The sequence below is a fragment of the Macaca mulatta genome, chromosome 16, assembly GCF_049350105.2.
Source record: "Macaca mulatta isolate MMU2019108-1 chromosome 16, T2T-MMU8v2.0, whole genome shotgun sequence".
Classification (NCBI taxonomy): Eukaryota; Metazoa; Chordata; class Mammalia; order Primates; family Cercopithecidae; genus Macaca; species Macaca mulatta.
This window is the reverse complement of record NC_133421.1, coordinates 69413727-69432762: the sequence shown is the minus strand read 5'-3', so window position 1 is coordinate 69432762 and position 19036 is coordinate 69413727. Positions and strand designations below refer to the sequence as shown.

Genomic DNA, 19036 nt, shown 5'->3' with positions numbered 1-19036 from the left:
GAGTGGAACATTGCATAGAACTTTTACATAATAAAAGTACTGAACGTCTCCGGCCCTTAATATCCAGAGCACCCACCCTTGGTAAATGACAAAGGTAGTAACCAATCGCCAGGCAGGATCCTAGTGACTTAGCCAATAAGAATATGAGGGTGGTGCTAGACTAAGCTCCCGGTGACTTCCCCGCACCCCAGAGACCCAGGTTGTGGGAGGCTGGACGGGAATTGGACTCCGAGGATTTCGTTACCCCCGGTTGTAGCTGTTGTCCTCCTCATTCTCGCAATCGCTGCAGTGCTCGTGGCCGTTCCCGTTCCCTTCCATCATCTGCAGCAGCGGAGATGCCAGCGGCTTCACTGCTGTCTCACTCTCGTCCGCCATCTTGAGTTGCGAGAGCGGGGCTCCGCGCCCCGCTACATGGGGGGTTCCTATTGGACAAGGGGGATTTGCGCTGCATTCTGGGTTTTGTAGTTTTTCTGGCGAGGGGAGCTGCCAGTAGGAGCGACTCTTTCCCAGGAAACTGACTGCAATACCCAGGAATCACCAGGGACGGCTCCGGTAGGGTCAAGGGGCGGGGCCACTAATACCCGGAAGCCTAGGCATTCGGCCACGCTTTGAGGAAAGAAGGGGCGCAAGGTTGGTGGGACCGACCCTTCGGAACCGGGCGGCCGCGTGGCATGCTGGGAGTTATAGTTCGATGCTGGTTTAGGGTTTCAGGCGTGGAGGTTCCAAAATCCAAGGTTTGATTTCAGCCTGCCCTGGCCAGTGCCTGGGCCGCTGGGAGCCGTTATTGACTGCCGTTAAGGACCGTTACCTTTCCCGGGTAAGTGAAAGGGCCTGAGGCCAGCGGGTGTGACCCGCCTGGAGCCAGAATGCCCCAGGCCTTCTTGGAGTGGGCTTTTCTGCAAGAAGCCGAGTTGACTCCTGGCCGCCTTCCTCACTCGGGAGTCTGGGCAACCCCCGGTCATTGGCAGTTCAAGGTCTTATGAGAGGCAGTGGATTTTTGTGTGCGATGCACTGACCCTAAGCCAGGAGACCCCACTGCTAGGGAGGCAGGGCTCGCCGCATCTTGGCCTCCAGGTACTGATCTTCGCCAAGCTCTTTCGCGCACACATGGTCCCTTTAATTCCCCACAAGAATCTTCCACAACGACTTTTTTTTTTTTTTTTTTTTTTTTTTTTTAATTTAAATAGGGTTGCCCTCTGTCGCCCAGGCTGGAGTGCAGTGGCTCAAGATCACGCTTCACTGCAATCAAGCTATCCTCCCACCTCAGGCTCCCGAGTACCTAGGACTACAGGCGTGAGCCACGACACCCGGCTAATTTTTGTATTTTTTGTAGAGACGAGGGTCTCGCCTTGTTGCCCAGGCTGGTCTCGAACTCCTGGGGTACTCCTGGGGTATCTTCCTACCCCAACCCCTCAAAGTGCTGGGATTACAGACGTGAGCCGGGGCACCCAGCCCACAATTCTGTAGTAAGGCCTTTCGTACCTTATCTCATTTAATCCTCTCAACAAGTCTACAATATAGGTCCTATTATTATTATTCACCTTTTTTGTTTTGTTTTATTTTGAGACAGAGTCTCGCTCTGACGCCCAGGCTGGAGTGCAGTGGTGCAATCTCGGCTCACTGCAACCCCCGCCTCCCGGGTTCAAGCAATTCTCTTGCCTCTGCCTCCTGAGTAGCTGGGATTAAAGGTGCACGCCACCACACCTGACTAATTTTTGTAATTTTAGTAGAGACAGGGTTTCACCATGTTAGTTAGGCTGGTCTTGAACTCCTGACCTCGTGATCTGCCCACTTCGGCCTCCCAAAGTGCTGGGATTAGAGGAGTGAGCCACCGTGCCTGGCCATATTCGCCTTTTTGACGATGAAAAAATGTGGCCCTGAGAGGTTGGTAAATTGCACAATCACATAGCTGGTTAAGTGGCAGATTGGTATACAAATCCGGATCTGTGTGCCCCTAGACCCTCTGAATTCTTTGCCCCCATAAAAGTCCCATTTTCTGATACACTATTCACTCAAGGAAATCGGTTACTAAAAGGTAACTGTGACTCCAGTGTGTATTCTATGTCAGGGGAAAAAAGGTAACTGCAATATTTTAATCTGTTTTTACCCTTGATTGAATGTTTCAGTCCCTGAGTCTCACTCTTGTGATTGAGTAATCTCACCTGAATCCCGAGAAGAGCACCCAAAGACATGGTTCCCATTAGTTGAAATTTCCTATTTGGGTTGAGTGTGGTGGGTGATGAGAGGACTAATTCTTAACATCAGAGCGCTCCATGGCCAAAAAGGGAAATGATCTTTGCCTTTGGGAAAGATCTCAACATGGGAAGAATGGCAGGGCGGTAAGAAACAGTTCCCATCTGACTTAGGGAAAGAAAACACAAATAAGGCCGGGCACGGTGGCTCAAGCCTGTAATCCCAGCACTTTGGGAGGCCGAGACGGGCGGATCACGAGGTCAGGAGATCGAGACCATCCTGGCTAACACGGTGAAACCCCGTCTCTACTAAAAAATATAAAAAACTAGCTGGGTGAGGTGGCGGGCGCCTGTAGTCCCAGCTACTCGGGACGCTGAGGCAGGAGAATGGTGTAAACCCGGGAGGCGGAGCTTGCAGTGAGCTGATATCCAGCCACTGCACTCCAGCCCGGGCGACAGAGCGAGACTCCCTCTCAAAAAAAAAAAAAAAAAAACACAAAACACAGAACTAAATATAGTCAACTCTGTTTATATATCAGTGGCATAAACGTAAGTAATTATGATCCAAAGCGGCAGATAATCCTGTCATCTATATTTGACTTTGGAAGGCAGTCAAAGATGCCCACTCAGTCTGAGAACGGTCATCACACTCAACTCTCTGGGGTCCAAGACTGCTGTTCAATGTGATTGTCCTATTTGCAGCTGCAGTGAAGAGGGGGTCAGAGATAAGAATAATAATAATAAAGCCAGGCCAGGTGCGGGGGCTCATGCCAGTAATCCCAGCACTTTGGGAGGCCGGGGTGGATCACCTGAGGTCAGGAGTTCGAGACCAGCCTGGCTAACATGGTGAAACCCCATCTCTACTAAAAATACAAAAATTAGCCTGATGTGCTGGGCATGGTGGCTGACGCCTGTAATCCTAGCACTTTGGGAGGCTGAGGTGGGTGGATCACCTAGGTCAGGAGTTCCAGACCAGCCTGGCCAACATGGTGAAACCCTATCTCTACTAAATATACAAAATTGGGCCAGGCGTGGTGGCTCGCCTGTAATCCCAGCACTTTGGTAGGCCGAGGTGGGCGGATCACCTGAGGTCGGGAGTTCGAGACCAGCCTGACCAACAAGGAGAAACCCCGTCTCTACTAAAAATACAAAAATTAGCCAGGCATGGTGGTGCATGCCTGTAATTCCAGCTACTTGGGAGGCTGAGGCGGGAGAATCGCTTGAACCCGGGAGGTAGAGGTTGCGGTGGGCCAAGATCGTGCCATTGCACTCCAGCCTGGGCAACAAGAGCAAAACTCCATCTCAAAAGCAAAAGAAAAAAGAAAAAAAAAGCCGGGTGTGGTGGCACACTCCTGTAGTCCCAGCTACTCGGGAAGCTGTGGCAGGAGAATCACTTGAACCTGGGAGGCAGAGGCTGCAGTGAGCCAAGATCCCGCCACTGCACCCAGCCTGGGCGATAGAGCGAAACTTTGTCTCAAAAAACAAACAAACAAACAAAAAAACCCCAACTTCCTGCTCTATGTGAGGCATAACTAGGTAACTATAGATTTTTTGTTTCTTTGGCTCACTGCAACCTGCACCTCCCGGGTTCAAGCAATTCTCCTGCCTCAGCCTCCCGTGTAGCTGGGGATTACAGGTGCCCGCCACCATGGCCAGCTAATTTTTGTATTTATAGTAGAGACGGGATTTGGCCATGTTGTCCAGGCTGTGCGGCCTGAGATAATCCCACAAAGTGCTCATGATCACCACTGCCAAGGCTGCATAAGTACTGAGTGGCCGAGCTTTATATCTGAAGTTAGGACCCTGCAGTTTTGCCCCTCTCCTCTCTCTCCTTCCCCGCTCCGGGGAAAGGAAAAGTTACGGCTCCAGGTCAGGGGTTGGGGGACCTCTGTACCGCGTTCCGGGGCCTCTCCCGCGTCCGCCCGCCTCTCCCGCGTCCGCCCGCCTCTCCCGCGTCCGCCCGCCTCTCCCGCGTCCGCCCGCCCCGCCTCTCCCGCGTCCGCCCGCCCCGCCTCTCCCGCGTCCGCCCGCCCCGCCTCTCCCGCGTCCGCCCGCCCCGCCTCTCCCGGCCCCGCTCGCCCGCCCTCCCTCCCACCCAACCTCCCGCCCGCCCGCCCGCCCGCCTGCGCGCCCAACCTCTCCCTGCCGCGCCTGCTGGGCGGACGTCCGGTCCGCGCCCCCGAGGTCCCGCCTCGCCCGCTGAGCTGGCCTGTAAGCGCCGCGGAAATTGGGCTAGAGGCGGAGGCCTGGGCCGGGTCAGAGGCGCTGGGTACGTAGCGCGCCGCGCGGGCCGGTGGGAGCCAGTCGGGCCCCGGGGAGGGGGCGGGCCCTGGCCGAGGCTTCTACGCGGGGCTGCCATAGCCCCGGGCGCCCCAGTTTCGCTGCCTAGTGGGGCGTAGGCGCCTCTTTGGAAAGCCTGAGTTACGATGTATTGAGCGCATCGTGTGCGGCCAGCACTAAGGCAAGCAAGCGCTTTTATATCCATGGCCCATTGTCTTGACAGCAACCCTGCCAAGCAAGGTGTTATTTTCTGTTTTAGGGCTGAGGACGCTCAGGAAGGTTTACAGCTAGAAAGGGCTGGAGATTGTGGATTCAAACTCAGGATCAGACCAAAGACACTGCCCTTTAGAGCTTTGCGGGCCGATTAATTCTTGAATCTAGCTTCTGCCACTTCAGTTGTGTAACTTTGGGGTATCTTTCCGACCCCAAGTTTGCTCATATGAAAAATGGGAATAAAGCTACGGTATCTGTCTCAGAGGGTGGGTGTAAAGTGCTTTGCTGTTGAGCTGAATGATCATCCCCAATTTTCAGACCTCTCTCCTCCGCTTCCCTCTCCCCCGGGAGGCCGGACAGTTAAGGTTTTAGTGAAGACCCCAGGGACTGGGGCGGCGTGGATCTCCCGCCCACCCAGTAGTAAGGGAGGCCGTCGGGCCACCGGTCTCTTCCTTCCCCAGCTCCGCAAAGGAGGTGTTGGCATCTCAGGTGTTTGCTTACAGAGTTTTCAAAGATTTTTCACTCTGTCCCTGAGTTACGGGAAAATGATTCAAACTACCCGAGTGAACTTTGACATTAAGTCTCAATTCTAAAAGTGAAGAAATGGAAGCCTTTGAATATGTTTTATGTCTAAAACGTGTTTGTTTTTGCGGGAGGGAGAGTACTCATTTTACCTAAATAAATCAAGATTGAGTTGGTGTGGCGCAGTGCTGGCATAAGCCTGTGGAAAGGGGTGAAATGCTAGAGATCTGGTGGATGGATAGAAAGTGGACAGGCGGGTTCGGGTGGTTTTTGTCTCAACAGGGCCCTAAATTCCCACCAAATCCTCTTCTGTCTGTCTTCACCAAGGTCTGAATCTGTCCCGCTGGTAAATAACCTTTACAGGGTCTCCGAGCCTCTCTTGGTGCCTGTACCTTAAGGAGAAAAGAAGAGGGCTCATAGCTGAAGGCAGGCAAGCCACGAGCTTAGCTTTGTTTTGAAAATTACCCGATGGGCCGGGCATGGTGGCTCACGCCTGCAATCCCAGCGCTTTGGGAGACAGAGGAGGGTGGATCACCTGAGGTTAGGAGTTCTAACTAAAACTCCATCTAACTAAAAATACAAAAAAATTAGCCGGACGTGGTGGTGCATGCCTGTAGTCCCAGCTACTCGGGAGGCTGAGGCAGAAGAATCACTTGAACCCGGGAGGCGGAGGTTGTAGTGAGCTGAGATCGTGCCACTGCACTCCAACCTGGGCAACAGAGCGAGACTCCGTCTCAAAAAAAAAAAAAGAAAGAAAGAAAAGAAAATTACCTGCTGGGAGGCCGAGCGCGGTGGCTCATGCCTGGTAATCCCAGTACTTTGGGAGGCCAAGGCAGGCAGATCACCTGAGGTCAGGAGTTTGAGACCAGCCTGGCCAACATGGTGAAACTCCGTCTCTACTAAAAATACAAAAAAATTAGCTGGCCGTGTTGGCAAGTGCCTGCAATCCCAGCTACTCAGGAGGTCGAGGCAGGAGAATTACTTGAACTCGGGAAGCAGAGGTCGCAGTGAGCCAAGATCATGCCACTGCACTCCAGCCTGGGTGACAAGAACAAGACTCTGTTTCAAAAACAAACAAAAAACGGAAAATAGAAAGAAAATTACCTGCTGGCACAGTTTTAAATTGACAGCTTTAGATTGAAACTTTCAAATTTTTATTTTGAAGGTTACAGAGGATAAAATTTCTGGTTAATTGTGAATGTTGATATTTTAAAATAAAGCTGTTAAAATCCTCATTTAAACTTGCAGGGAAGTCTACGTACCATTTGATTTGATTTCCCCTCATCTTTTGAAAAAAAAAAAGAACCACTTTTTATTTAACCATCGAAATTTCAAATCTTTCTTTTTTCCTTTTTTTTTTTTTTTTTCTGAGATGGGATCTTGCTGTGTTGTTCAAGCTGGAGTGCAGTGGCATTCACCAGTTACTGCAACCTTGACCTGCTGAGCTCAATCCTCCCACCTCAGCTGCCAAAGTAGCTAAGACTACAGGTGTCTGTCACCACGTATGGCTGATTATTCTTTTTATTTTTAGTAGAGACAAGGTCTTGCTATGTTGCACAGGCTGACTCCTGGTCTCAAGTGATCATCCCATCTCAGCCTCCAAAAGTGCTGGGATTAGAGGTGTGAGCCACCATGCTTGGCCCTTTTTCCTTCTTGAACTCGTATTTCCACTTGGTTTCCTCACAGAAGTTTTTTCTAATGTAATAGTTTTTGGTTTTTTTTGAGACAGGGTCTCCATCTGTCACCCAGGCTGGAGTGCAGTGGCGGGATCACAGCTCACTGCAGTCTTGACCTCTTGGGCTCAAGCAATACTCCCACCTTAGCTTCCCCAGTAGCTGGGACTGCGGTTTTCGCCACCATGCTCGGCCAATTTTTTTTTTTTTCCAAATGAAAGCAAGATTATTAGATAAGTAATGGAATAAAGAATGGCTACGCCATAGGCAGAACACCCCTGAGGGCTGCTGGCTGGCTATTTTTATGGTTCTTTCTTTCTTTCTGAGACAGAGTCTGTCTCACTGTGTCACCAGGCTGGAGTGCAGTGGTACAGTCTTGGCTCACTGCAGCCTCTACCTCCCAGGTTCAAATGCTTCTCAAGCCTCAGCCTCCTGAGTAGCTGGGATTACAGGTGCACGCCACCACGCCTGGCTAATTTTTCTTTTGTTTTTCTTTGAGATAGAGTCTTGCTCTGTCACCCAGGCTGGAGTGCAGTGGCACAATCTTGGCTCACTACAACCTCCGCCTCCCGGGTTCAAGCAATTCTTCTGCCTCAGCCTCCCAAATAGCTGGGACTACAGGCATGCACCACCATGCCCGGCTAATTTTTGTATTTTTAGTAGAGACGGGGTTTCATCATATTGACCAGGCAGGTCTCAAACTCCCGACCTCGTGATCCGCCCGCCTTGGACTGCCAAAGTGCTGGGATTACAGGCGTGACCACCGCGCCTGGCCTAATTTTTGTATTTTTAGTAGAGATGGGCTTTCGCCATATTGGCCAGGCAGGCTGGTCTCAAACTCCTGGCCTCAAGTGATCTGCCTACATCAGCCTCCCAGAGTGCTGGGATTCCAGCTAATTTTTTTTTTTTTTTTTCAGTTTTTTTGTAGAGACAGAGTCTCACTATGTTGCCCAGGCTGGTCTTGAACTCCTGGGCTCAAGTGATCCTCCTGCCTTGACTTCCCAAAGTGCTGGGATTATATGCATGAGACACTGTGCCTGACCATGTAATAATACATTTTATGCCTGAAAGCCTTTGGTTTATCATCCTATTTCTCTGCAACAAAAATACATACAAAATTAAACTTTTTAAAAATTGTGTTATGAGTATTAAATGTTTCTTTTTGATTGAGTTGTCACAATTATAAAATACACAATTGATAAAAACAACGTAAACAAAGTTTTGAGTATTTCTCTTAATAAGCTAAGTGGGCCAGGCATGGTGGCTCATGCTTGTAATCTCAACACTTTGGGAGGCCAGGGCAGGCAGATTGCTTCAGCTCAGGTGTTTGAGACTAGCCAGGGGCCAGGCGTAGTGGCTCACACCTGTAATCCCAGCACTTTGGGAGGCCAAGGTGGGTGGATCACAAGTTTAGGAGTTCAAGACCAGCCTGACCAACATGGTGAAGCCCCGTCTCTACTAAAGATACAAAAGTTAGGCCGGGCGCGGTGGCTCAAGCCTGTAATCCCAGCACTTTGGGAGGCCGAGGCGGGCGGATCACAAGGTCAGGAGATCGAGACCACAGTGAAACCCCGTCTCTACTAAAAATACAAAAAAATTAGCCGGGCGCGGTGGCGGGTGCCTGTAGTCCCAGCTACTCAGGAGGCTGAGGCAGGAGAATGGCGGGAACCCGGGAGGCGGAGCTTGCAGTGAGCCGAGATCGCGCCACTGCACTCCAGCCTGGGCAACAGCGTGAGACTCCGTCTCAAAAAAAAAAAAAAAAAAAAAAGATACAAAAGTTAGGCGGGTGTGGTGGCGTGTGCCTGTAATCCCAGCTACTGGGGAGGCTGAGGCAGGAGAATCATTTGAACCCGGGAGGCAGAGGTTGCAGTGAGCCGAGATCGCGCCACTGCATTCCAGCCTGGGCGACAGGGTGAGACTCCGTCTCAAAAAAAAAAAAGAAAGAAAAATAAAGAGAGAGACTAGCCAGGGCAACACAGCAAAACCTCATCTCTACAAAAAATTTTTAAAAATTAGCTGGGCATGTTGGTGCATGCCTGTAGTCCCAGCTACTTGGGAGGCTGAAGTGGGAGAATCACCTGAGCCCAGGAGGGTTGAAACTTCACTGAGCTGTGATCACACCACTGCATTCCAGCCTAGACAATGGAGTGAGACTCTGTCTTAAAAAAAAAAATAAGCTGGGTGGAGCTTTTTTAAACTCACGTGTCTATCCATGTTTATTTGTATATTTACTAGAATGAGCAGAGTGCTTTTTTTTTCTTTGGCTGTAACCATTGAAAAAGTTTCTTCATGTAAATTAAATACACAGGAGTTGAAGGCGTTTTGTTTCAGCAATATCACTCAGTTCTTTGAACACCTTCTGAATTGTGGGCTGAAAAATCACATCCGATTATTAATCTGTCAGTCCCCAGTTCTTTTAGGTCCTCCTTTAACTTTCTTGAAGGCCAAGGTTTAGAAACCACCTGACTCATGCAAGGATTTTTCCTTAGTCACTGTAGGCAGTCACTTTCTTAGCATGAATACTGACCTTTTGAATTGCCCTTTCTGGTGCCTAGGGGATTTTCACCGTGTGGGACCACGCACCTCAGTATGATTTAGCATGGGTGGGTGGTTATGCCTTTCTCTGAAACATGGGAGATGGGTGAGTGTGAAGGAGGAGCTGGGTAGGAGAGCCAGTGGGAATTGAGTTGGAAATTTATGACACTGAAACTCTGCCTTTGTGCCCCTTGGAAAATCTTCATGCTTCCCCTAGGTGTTCCCATTCTCCCGTGTGTAGGCCACCTGGCACTACTGTGGGCAAACATAGAGCTTCTTTTTCTTTTTCTTTTTTTTTTGAGATGGAATCTTGCTCTGTCACACAGGCTGGAATGCAGTGGCACAACCTCGGCTCACTGCAACCTCTACCTCCTGGGTTCAAGCAATTCTCCTGCCTCAGCCTCCCGAGTAGCTGGGACTACAGGCACGCACCACCACACCTGGCTAATTTTTGTATTTTTGGTAGAGATAGGGTTTCACTATATTGGCCAGACTGGTCTTGAACTCCTGACCTTGTGATCCATCCTCCTCGGCCTCCCAAAGTGCTGGGATTACAGGTGTGAGCCACCGCGCCGGGCCAGAACTTCTTATAACTTTCATTTCCTCACTTTGAGAAAGTGCTGCTCTTACACTCTAGTTCCTGCCTGCTGGGAAACTCAGCTTCCTAGGCATTCTCTCTCACAGTTTCCTCATCTTTTAGCTCAATATATTGTCAGTCCAGGAATGTGGAGGTGGGAAGTAATGTGGAAAGGTTTTGTGATTCTTATTTTAAAATAGTTGATGTTGCCTGGCACAGTGGCTCACGCCTGTAATCCTAGCACTTTGGGAGGCTGAGGCGAGTGGATCACTTGAGGTCAGGAGTTCAAAACCAGCCTGGCCAACATGGTGAAACCCCGTCTCTACTAAAAACACAAAACAAATTAGCCGGGTGTGGTGGCAGGTGCCTGTAATCCCAGCTACTCGGGAGGCTAAGGCAGGTAGAGGTTGAACCCAGGAGGTAGAGGTTACAGTGAGCTGAAATCACGCCACTGCCTTCCAGCCTGGGTAACAGAGCGAGACTCCGTCTAAAAAAACAAAACAAAACAAAAGTTACTGTTGAGTTCCAGCTTGCCCATGAGCTGAATATTTTGCTGCATGGTTTATGTATTAATTCAACAAGTATCTTTTTTTTTTTGAGACGGAGTCTTGCTCTGTTGCCCAGGCTGGAGTGCAGTGGTGCAATCTTTGCTCACTGCAGCCTCCCCTTCCTGGGTTTAAGTGATTCTCCTGCCTCAGCCTCCTGAGTAGCTGGGACTACAGGCACATGCCACACCTGGCTAATTTTTGTATTTTTAGTAGAGACAGGATTTCACTATGTTGGCCAGGCTGGTCCCAAACTCCTGACCTCAGGTGATCCGCCCGCCTCAGCCTCCCAAAGTGCTGGGATTACAGGTGTGAGCCACTGCACCCGGCCACTTGCCACAGCTTTTAAGTGGATTCCAGCCAGTTCCAGACAGGGGTTGGGTTCAGCGGGACAGGACCTGACAGTCTCTGATGGGGGAAGATTGGGCAGAGAGGGGAGTGAATGGGGCAGTCCTCTGGGGAAGAGCCTTGTCTGGGACTGTGGGGACATTGAGACACAGGCCTGAGGGCAGTGATCTAGAGGGGAGTGGTTGGAGATGCTGGGAGGACATAGCAGCGTCTTTCTTGAGGCTCCTGTAGGACTCTCCATGGACTTGGCTTGTAGCCACGGAGATGGGAACTGTTAGAGGGCTGTGAGCAGAGGCCTGACATGATGCGACTTGCATTTCAAAGGGTCACACTAGCTGCTTTGTTAGGAACAGACTATTGGGGAGCAAAGGTGGAGCAGGAAGTGGCTCAGAGGCTGCTGTAGGGATTCAGCAGCGAGATGGTGGCACTCATGCACCAGAGGGCTTCTGGGTGGGCTGTGCAGGTGGGAAGTAGCGCTGGCTGGGCACTGCGGGTTGGATGAAGGGTATGAGAGAGGCCAGGAGTACTCCAAGGCTTTTGGCCTATACAAGTGGAAGGAGGGAGGTGCTCTTTAGGGAAACAGTGTTATGAGAAAAACCCAGAATAGTATAGAAAAACATTCCCCCAAATCGGGAGGGAGCCGAGAGACCAAAGAATGATTCGAACGAGTCCAGCGTGGCGAGTAGGTGAGCGGATTAGGACTTAAATGCACGGCACTCCTCGGTGACAGCAGGACAGCTCTGGGCATCTGTGCCGCCTCCCATCTCCAGGCTGCCTTTAAGCTAATTTTCTGGCTCTTTGCCTCCTGTGTGTGTGATGAGACTGTTTTCTTTGCTATGTGCCCAGCTATGCCCTAGGATGTTTGGGTTCTCAGGGACACCTGCTTCTCGGCTGGGCACCATGGCCTTGGCTTACCGCCCAGCCTGCAGGGTTCAAACAGCGCACATACACCCGTAAGTAACCCATCACACTACAAATGGAGTAGACTGCAGTGGCTGTGACATGTCACACAGTGAGTTGGGGAAGATGAGGTGACTGTGACCTATGTCACCTCATTTATTCCTGACACGACCCCATGAGTAGTCATTACAAATCTTTTTTTTTTTTGAGACAGAGTCTCACTCTGTCACCCAGGCTGGAGTGCAGTGGCACAATCTCAGCTCACTGCAACCTCTGCCTCCCAGGTTCAAGCGCAAATCCTATTTTATACTCAAGGAAAGAGAAGCTCAGAATGCGGAAATAAATTGCCTACAGCCATACAGCTAGTTAAGGGACAGAGCTAATCCCAACCAAGGTCCCTTTGATTCTGAACCCTCTGAGAATGTGCAGTCACTGTGATCCTTTTTTTGCATAAATGGCAACAAAGTAGTCCAGTCCAAACAGCCTCCCTGCCCATTCATGAAAGCTGGAGTGCCGGTTTGTGCCTGGAGAGTGCTCAAGTAGTGAAGAGAGACCTGTCCCCTCCCTGCCCTTGGTGTTGGCAAAGGGAGCAGGGAGGAGGCAGAGGGAGGCAGATGCCAGCTCCTTTCTTTGTGGCTCTCTCCAGGTAACTAGCAGCCTGGAGGAGGTGGTGGCTTAATGGGCCTAGCCCATGAAGAGAACTTGGACTTGAAGGTTTAAACAACAACCTCTCACCAATAATGAAAGATTAGGAGTGGGGAAGCCATATATAAAAATAGCACTTAATAGTTAACTGGCAAACAATTTATTTTTGCAACTACTGGTTCCTCGAGAAATAATTGGGTCCCAAGGCAGGGAATGACTCATTTTCATGAATGATTATATTGATCATTGGTGCAAAACAGATACACCCCCTTAGGAGAGCAGTTCTCTCTGGCTGGTCAGGCGGGCCCAGTGTGAAATCCTGAGAGGCGGCAAGGGGAGGAGGACAGGGGCTGCAAACCAAGGGAGCCAGGTCCTGGCCCGGCACATGCAGGAGTGGGACTGTTGAATGGGAGATGAGAAGCAACAGAATTTGCCTCCAACATAACTCCTGAGCTCTCGCAAAGGAAAAAGGTGACAGAGCGAGACCCTGTCTCAAAGAAGAGAAAAAAAAGTCATATGAACAGAAATAAAAGTCCAAAGCATGACGAGTCTAAAGGAGGGAAAGTAAATGGAGTGATGAGAGATGGCAGGGGCCTCATTTGGGTTGGGGGATTGGATGAGGCTGCTCCAGGGGATGTGACTTGCTTCAGGTCCTGGCTCAGACAATGATGTGCCTGTCACTCTTTTTCTTTCTTTTTTTTTTTTTTTTTGAAGTCAGGGTCTTGTTCTGCACCCAGGCTGGAGTGCAATGGTACAGTCATGGCTTACTGCAGCCTCCAACTCCTGGGCTCAAGCAATTCTCCCACCTCAGCCTCTCGAGTAGCTGGGACTACAGACACATGCCATCATGCCCAGCTAATTTTTTTCTTTATTTTAAGAGACAAGATCTTGCTTTGTTGCCCAGGCTGGCCTCTAACTTCTGGGCTCCAGTGATCCTCCCACCTTGGCCTCCCAAAGTGCTGTGATTGCAGGCGTGAGCCACCATGCACAGCCCACCACTGCTCTTGATACCCTTACCCACTTACCACCACCACACTTACTGGTACTGTGAGTTAATATTGTTTTACCCATTCCCCCCATTCTCTCCCACCTCCCCCCACTCCTTCCCGTGCCTGGTGTCTGATTGGTTGACACAGTCAGTACAGGGTGACGGAAGAGGAGTTAGCCCTGAGGTGAGTCTGGCAGAGGGAACACCGCCATAGAGCCTTTGGGGTCAAAAAGAGCCCGCATGTTCAGGGACAGAAGGAAGATCAGTGTGACAGGCACCAGGCATGGACAGGGAGTGAATGAGGGAGTCATACAGGGCCTGGAGACCCCTGTAAAGGGCCAGGAGGAGGCGGGAGAAGGCAGTGAAGGTTTCAGATGGGAGTGACATGATCAGATGACTCCTTTAAACCATGACCCTGGCTACCTTGGGGAGAAGCCAGGCAGGGACCAGGTCATGAGGCTACTGGAGTGGTCCGGGCACAGGTGCTGGTGGCTTAGGCTAACAGAATGGGCCTAGTGGGATTAGAACTTGGCCAGACCTCCCAGAGCAGTAGAGCTTTATTTAGCCCATTAATTTTTCCCTAAGAGAAACACTGCCGGGGAGATTCTAAGACAGACCATTCTCTGAATATACTTACTCTTCTCGGGGCTACTGGGCCCAAGAAGTAAAAACTGAAAGGCAATCTGGAGACACCTGATGCGGAAGAGCCCACCATTATGGAGCACAATAGAATCTGATCGTCATTTCACAGGCCTTAGAGCTTCACTGCAGATTTGGGGCGCAGGCACCAGCTCTAACCCAAACTCCTTGCCCTTTTCTTTGCACCCTGCTGCCTTTCACTGACATGGAGAATGAGGAAAAGAAAGGATAGGGTGTGGCTTCCCTGGGATCCGAGGCCTGCTTTTCCTTCTGGCTCCTCCTTGGCTGATGAATCCCATACCTGGGATTGGTTCCAGAATCCAGCTTCCATTTCTCCTGCACAGGGCATTGGCTCCTTCTCTGTTACTGTGGCTTGGTGTTGTCCTTCCTCTTCCAGCCAAGCCAGCTCTGTGAACAGCTTTTGGTGTTGAGGAGGAAGATTCCCAGCCGCCAACAGTAATGTCATCCCTTGGTTTGCCAGGGGAGCTTTTTTTTTTTTTTTTTTTGAGATGGAGTTTCACTCTTGTTGCCCAGGCTGGAGTGCAGTGGCGCAATCTCAGCTGACCGCAACCTCCGCCTCCTGGGTTCAAGCGATTCCCCTGCCTCAGCCTCCTGAATAGCTGGGATTACAGGCATGCACCACCATGCCTGGCTAATTTTGTATTTTTAGTAGAGATGGGGTTTCACCGTGTTGGTCAGGCTGGTCTCGAACTCCCGACCTCAGGTGATCGCCCACCTCGGCCTCCCAAAGTGCTGGGATTACAGGCGTGAGCCGCCGCACCCGGCCTTTTCTTTCTTTTTTTTTTTTTTTTTTTGAGATGGAGTCTCACTCTGTTGCCCAGGCTGGAGTCCAGAGTGGCATGATCTTGGCTCACTGCAACCTCCGCTTCCTGGGTTCAAGCAATTCTCCTGCTTCAGCCTCCCTAATAGCTGGGATTACAGGCGTGTGCCACCACACCTAGCTAATTTTTGTATTTTTAGTAGAGACAGGGTTTCGCCATGTTGGCCAGGCTGGTCTCAAACTCCTGGTCTCAAGTGATCCACCCACCCTGGCCTCCCAAAGTGCTGAGATTACAGGCCACTGCGCCCGGCCCCAGGGGAGCATTTATTGACCGCTCCCAGGAGAGCTCTGAACCACTGAAGAGGAGGAAGAAGTCACCAGTGTGACTCCCAGCCTCCCCGGGGAGCCGCGCCGTTCTTGGTGCTGAAAGTCCAGCCCCTCTCACTCACCAGTGTGGGGACTGAGGCTCAGAGGAAGGAAGGCACCCGGGGCTCACCTGTTTCTTCTATGGAGTCCTTACCACCCCGGGCCAGGCTGGAGAGAAGACTTCCTGCAGTGACAGAATTCAGAGACGAGGACCCAGGACTTTCCACTCCAGTCCACAGCCTTTCATTTTAGCCGTGGTTCTAGGCCTAACTGATTCAGATTCAGTGGGCTGGGGTAGATGGAACCTGGGTGTCTGTATCTTTTGTAAGTTTCACATTAAATTCAGATTATAGCCAGGTTTAGCACTTGCTGTGAGGAATGTACTGCCTCTGTGTAAGCGGCAGTGGAATGTGGGAAGCCAGATCGGATTCTGTAGAATGATGACTTGACCAGAGCAGGAAGAGGGTCATGAACACAGGTGATCAAAGGTGGTCGTTTGTTCATGTGGGCTTGACAAGGGAGCTGCCGGCAGGTCTAGGTGGGACTTGGAGGCCGCTGGGTACCTAAGCCTCCATTTCCTCCTTGCTGAGCTTTGGGAGGACCGTGGGCTGCAGCTTCCTCCCTGGCAGATCCCAGCAGATCTGTGCGCAGCCAAGTGAGTGGGAAGGCACTCATACAGCAGGCCCAGGGCCAGCACCACGTGACCATTCCTGCTCACCTGTCAGCGCTCTGTTCTTAGATGTTTTCATCTGGTACTATCTAGCGCTCCAGTTTTCCCAAGGGGCAAGACTTTTATTTTCCTCTGGTTATCCAAGAGGTCCCTGGCACCGTTCCTGCAGAGCACAGAGGAGCTCGGTGGATGGTTAGTGAAGGAATGAGCTACAGAGGGGCTCGTTGGACAGGAACAGCTGTTACTTGTCGAGGCCCTTGAAGTTGGGGACCCGGAGCCTCCCGGGGCGTGTGCTCCTTCATCCCCTTGGCCTTCCTGACAGAGGCCAAACAGCTGTTGGTCTGTTTCCACAGATGCTCGGTCAAGGCACTGAGAAGGGAAGATACTCAATAGGTAACCCAGGAGGCTGGAATTTACATCTGTGCTCTGGCCATTGTCCACACATCCCCTCACCCCCCATTCTGCAGGAAGAAAACAGTATGATAATCAAGAAATTATTTATCTTTGGCTCTGAATTGATTTGCCTACAAACAGATTCATCTTCCTTACTTTGTCTCATTAGTCTAAAGGTAAATTAATTTTTCATTCCTTGAGTACTTTAAAGGCAGGGGTCTAGACTAGGGGTTAGGAGCCCTGAATTCCATCCAGCCTTTGCTAATAGCTGTTGGTGGGAAGTTCCCTCCCTTCTCTGGTCCTCAGTCTCCACTGCTGTAAAAGAAGAGTTAGAATTTATCCTGAGCCCTGTTACACATCAGAACTGCCTGGGCAGACGGATCACCTGAGGTCAGGAGTTCGAGCCAGCCAGGCCAACATGGTGAAACCTCGTCTCTATTAAAAATACAAAAAAGTCAGCCAGGCATAGTGGCGCATGCCTGTAATCCTAGCTACTCGGGAGGCTGAGGCAGGACAATCTCTTGAACCCAAGAGGCAGAGGTTGCAGTGAGCCCAGATTGCACCGCCAATCTGGGGACCAGAGAGAGACTCTTGTCTCAAGAAAAGAAGAAAAAAAAGAACTGTCCAGGCAGCTCCATCCCCAGAGATTCAGATTTAATAGGTATCAGGAGGGACCTGGGCATCTGTGTACAGGGGGATGGATGGTCTTCCAGCTCCTTCAGCTGAACCTGGCAAGGTTGGATGACCTAGTAACTGTCGCTTGCTTGCAGAGACGAGAGATCAGGGCCCTGTGGAAACCTGGCCCTTGCCTGTTCGCTAGTCCTGGCCTAGTCTGAAGTCCCATTCCCATTCCTCCAGACTGGGCTTTGGTGGAGAGAAACAGACTGTCATTACTTTAGGGACAATAGTAGGGTGCGAATTAAAAAAGCTTTTGCGGGCTGGGCACGGTGGCTCACGCCTGTAATCCCAGCACTTTGGGAGGCCGAGGCGGGCGGATCACAAGGTCAGGAGATCAAGACCATCCTGGCTAACCCGGTGAAACCCTGTCTCTACTAAAAATACAAAAAAAATTGCCGAGCATGGTGGCGGTGCCTGTAGTCCCAGTTAGTCAGGAGGTTGAGGCAGGAGAATGGTGTGAACCTGGGAGGCGGAGCTTACAATGAACTGAGATTGCGCCACTGTGCTCCAAGCTGGGCAACAGAGCAAGACTCCGTCTCAAAAAAAAAAAAAAAAGGCTCTTGAGGCTGGATGTGGTGGTTCACGCTTGTAATCCCAGTACTTTGGGAGGCTGAGGTGGGTGGATCACCTGAGGTCAGGAGTTCGAGACCAGCCATGGCCAACATGGTGACACCCCATCTCTACTAAAAATAGAAAAACTAACTGGGCATGGTGGCAGCTGCCTGTAATCCCAACTACTTGGGAGTCTGAGGCAGGAGAATCGCTTGTACGCGGGAGGCAGAGGTTGCAGTGAGCTGAGATGCACCATTGCACTCCAACGTGGGCAACAGCAAGAGTGAAATTCCATCTCAAAAAAAAAAAAGTTCTTTCTAGATTTTCTATTTGAAAACTTCAGCTGAGTGGCTGACATTTTGTTTGTTTGTTTTGTTTGTTTGTTTTTACAACTGAACCCTGTCCTTTTTGTGACCCGGAGGGAGATCACCAGCCTCAGAGAGATTGAGGAGAAATTATTGTTTTTAATAGAGAGAGCCTTGCTATGTTGCCCAGGCTGGCCTCGAACTCCTGGTCTCAAGCAATCCTCCTGCCTCAGCCTTCCAAAGCACTGGGATTACAGGCGTGAGCACCGTGCGTGGCCTAGAAATGATTGTTAAATAGTTGAATAATGTAGCTAGGTCTGTCCATTTGGATGATGACTCCGTGGTGGATAGTTTCCTCTTTCCACCTCTGGCTTTCCGGGGTGAGAATGAGCAGTGGCAGATTTCAATTTCTAGGTTGGTCCCCTGCTGCCCCAAGCCAAGCACCAACTCAGCCACATCCAAGCAGCTGCCTCCCCTGTCATTTGGTGCGTCCTCACGGGAGGCAAACTCATTTCAGTGTAAGCTCAAGCAAAGTGTAATTAGGACAGTAAGTCTGCTGCTTAACAGCAACAAAAAAAGTCCTATGACAGATTTCACAGTCCTGGAGAAGTGATTTGAGGCTGAAGGAAGGGTGGGAGAGACCTGCCCTTTGATTTAATTGCTTCCAGCCTGGGAACAAAGTCCACAACATGGTAACCTCATTTACTCCAGAAAATGCACCATGACTTTTTAAAAGTCTACGGTGTGATAGTCTGAGGTTGGAGGAATAGGGACATGATTTCATGAAAGTCTTTTTTTTTTTTCTTTCTATGCCTTGCAATGGAACTGTAACTCCTACTTTTCACCCTGTATCACTATCCTCACTTCCATTTTTGGAACATTTAGCATTTATCAAGCAACATTCCATGGACTGCAGATGCATTTTCTTTTTCTTTTTTTTTCTCTGAGACAGAGTCTCGCTCTGTCACCCAGGCTGGTGTGCAGGGGCGTGATCTCAGCTCACTGCACCCTCCACCTCCCAGGTTCAAGCGATTCTCGTGCCTCAGGCTCTTGAGTAGCTGGGATTACAGGCGCCCGCTACCATGCCCAGCTAATTTTTGTATTTTTAGTAGAGATGGGGTTTCACCATCTTGGCCAGGCTGGTCTTGAACTCCTGACCTCAGGTGATCCACCCACTGTGGCCTCCCGAAGTGCTGAGATTACAGGCGTGAGCCACCGTGCCCGGCCTGCATAT

The 19036-nt window shown here is 50.6% G+C and overlaps 2 protein-coding genes and 2 long non-coding RNA genes across 21 annotated transcripts in view; 1 reads left to right on the top strand and 3 right to left on the bottom strand.

Annotated features, from left to right (window-relative positions):
• Nucleotides 1-385, bottom strand: part of NMT1 (N-myristoyltransferase 1) — a 48444-nt gene extending 48059 nt beyond the window's left edge. For all 5 annotated transcript variants that reach the window (XR_013406931.1, XR_013406932.1, XR_013406930.1 and 2 more), the window contains exon 1: nucleotides 245-385. Coding sequence is in view for 1 of the 5 variants with exons in the window: in XM_015119901.3 (XP_014975387.1) it covers nucleotides 245-375 (131 nt within the window). In the remaining 4 variants the exon portion in view is untranslated. The remainder of the gene's footprint in view (nucleotides 1-244) is intronic.
• Nucleotides 386-573: 188 nt separating this feature from the next.
• The window catches only part of DCAKD (dephospho-CoA kinase domain containing), a 75291-nt gene continuing 56828 nt past the window's right edge, over nucleotides 574-19036 (top strand). For 5 of the 14 annotated variants that reach the window (XR_013405804.1, XR_013405802.1, XR_013405803.1 and 2 more), the window contains exon 1: nucleotides 574-817. The gene's annotated coding sequence lies outside the window, so the exon portion shown is untranslated. 14 annotated transcript variants of the gene reach the window in all.
• LOC144335778 (uncharacterized) lies at nucleotides 1155-3524 on the bottom strand. Its single transcript, XR_013406936.1, has 2 exons — nucleotides 2635-3524; nucleotides 1155-1579 (listed from the first exon to the last, which is right to left on the bottom strand). It is a non-coding gene; the product is annotated as an uncharacterized LOC144335778 (long non-coding RNA).
• LOC144335782 (uncharacterized) lies at nucleotides 4495-12964 on the bottom strand. The gene is made up of 2 exons (XR_013406940.1): nucleotides 10800-12964; nucleotides 4495-4742 (listed from the first exon to the last, which is right to left on the bottom strand). It is a non-coding gene; the product is annotated as an uncharacterized LOC144335782 (long non-coding RNA).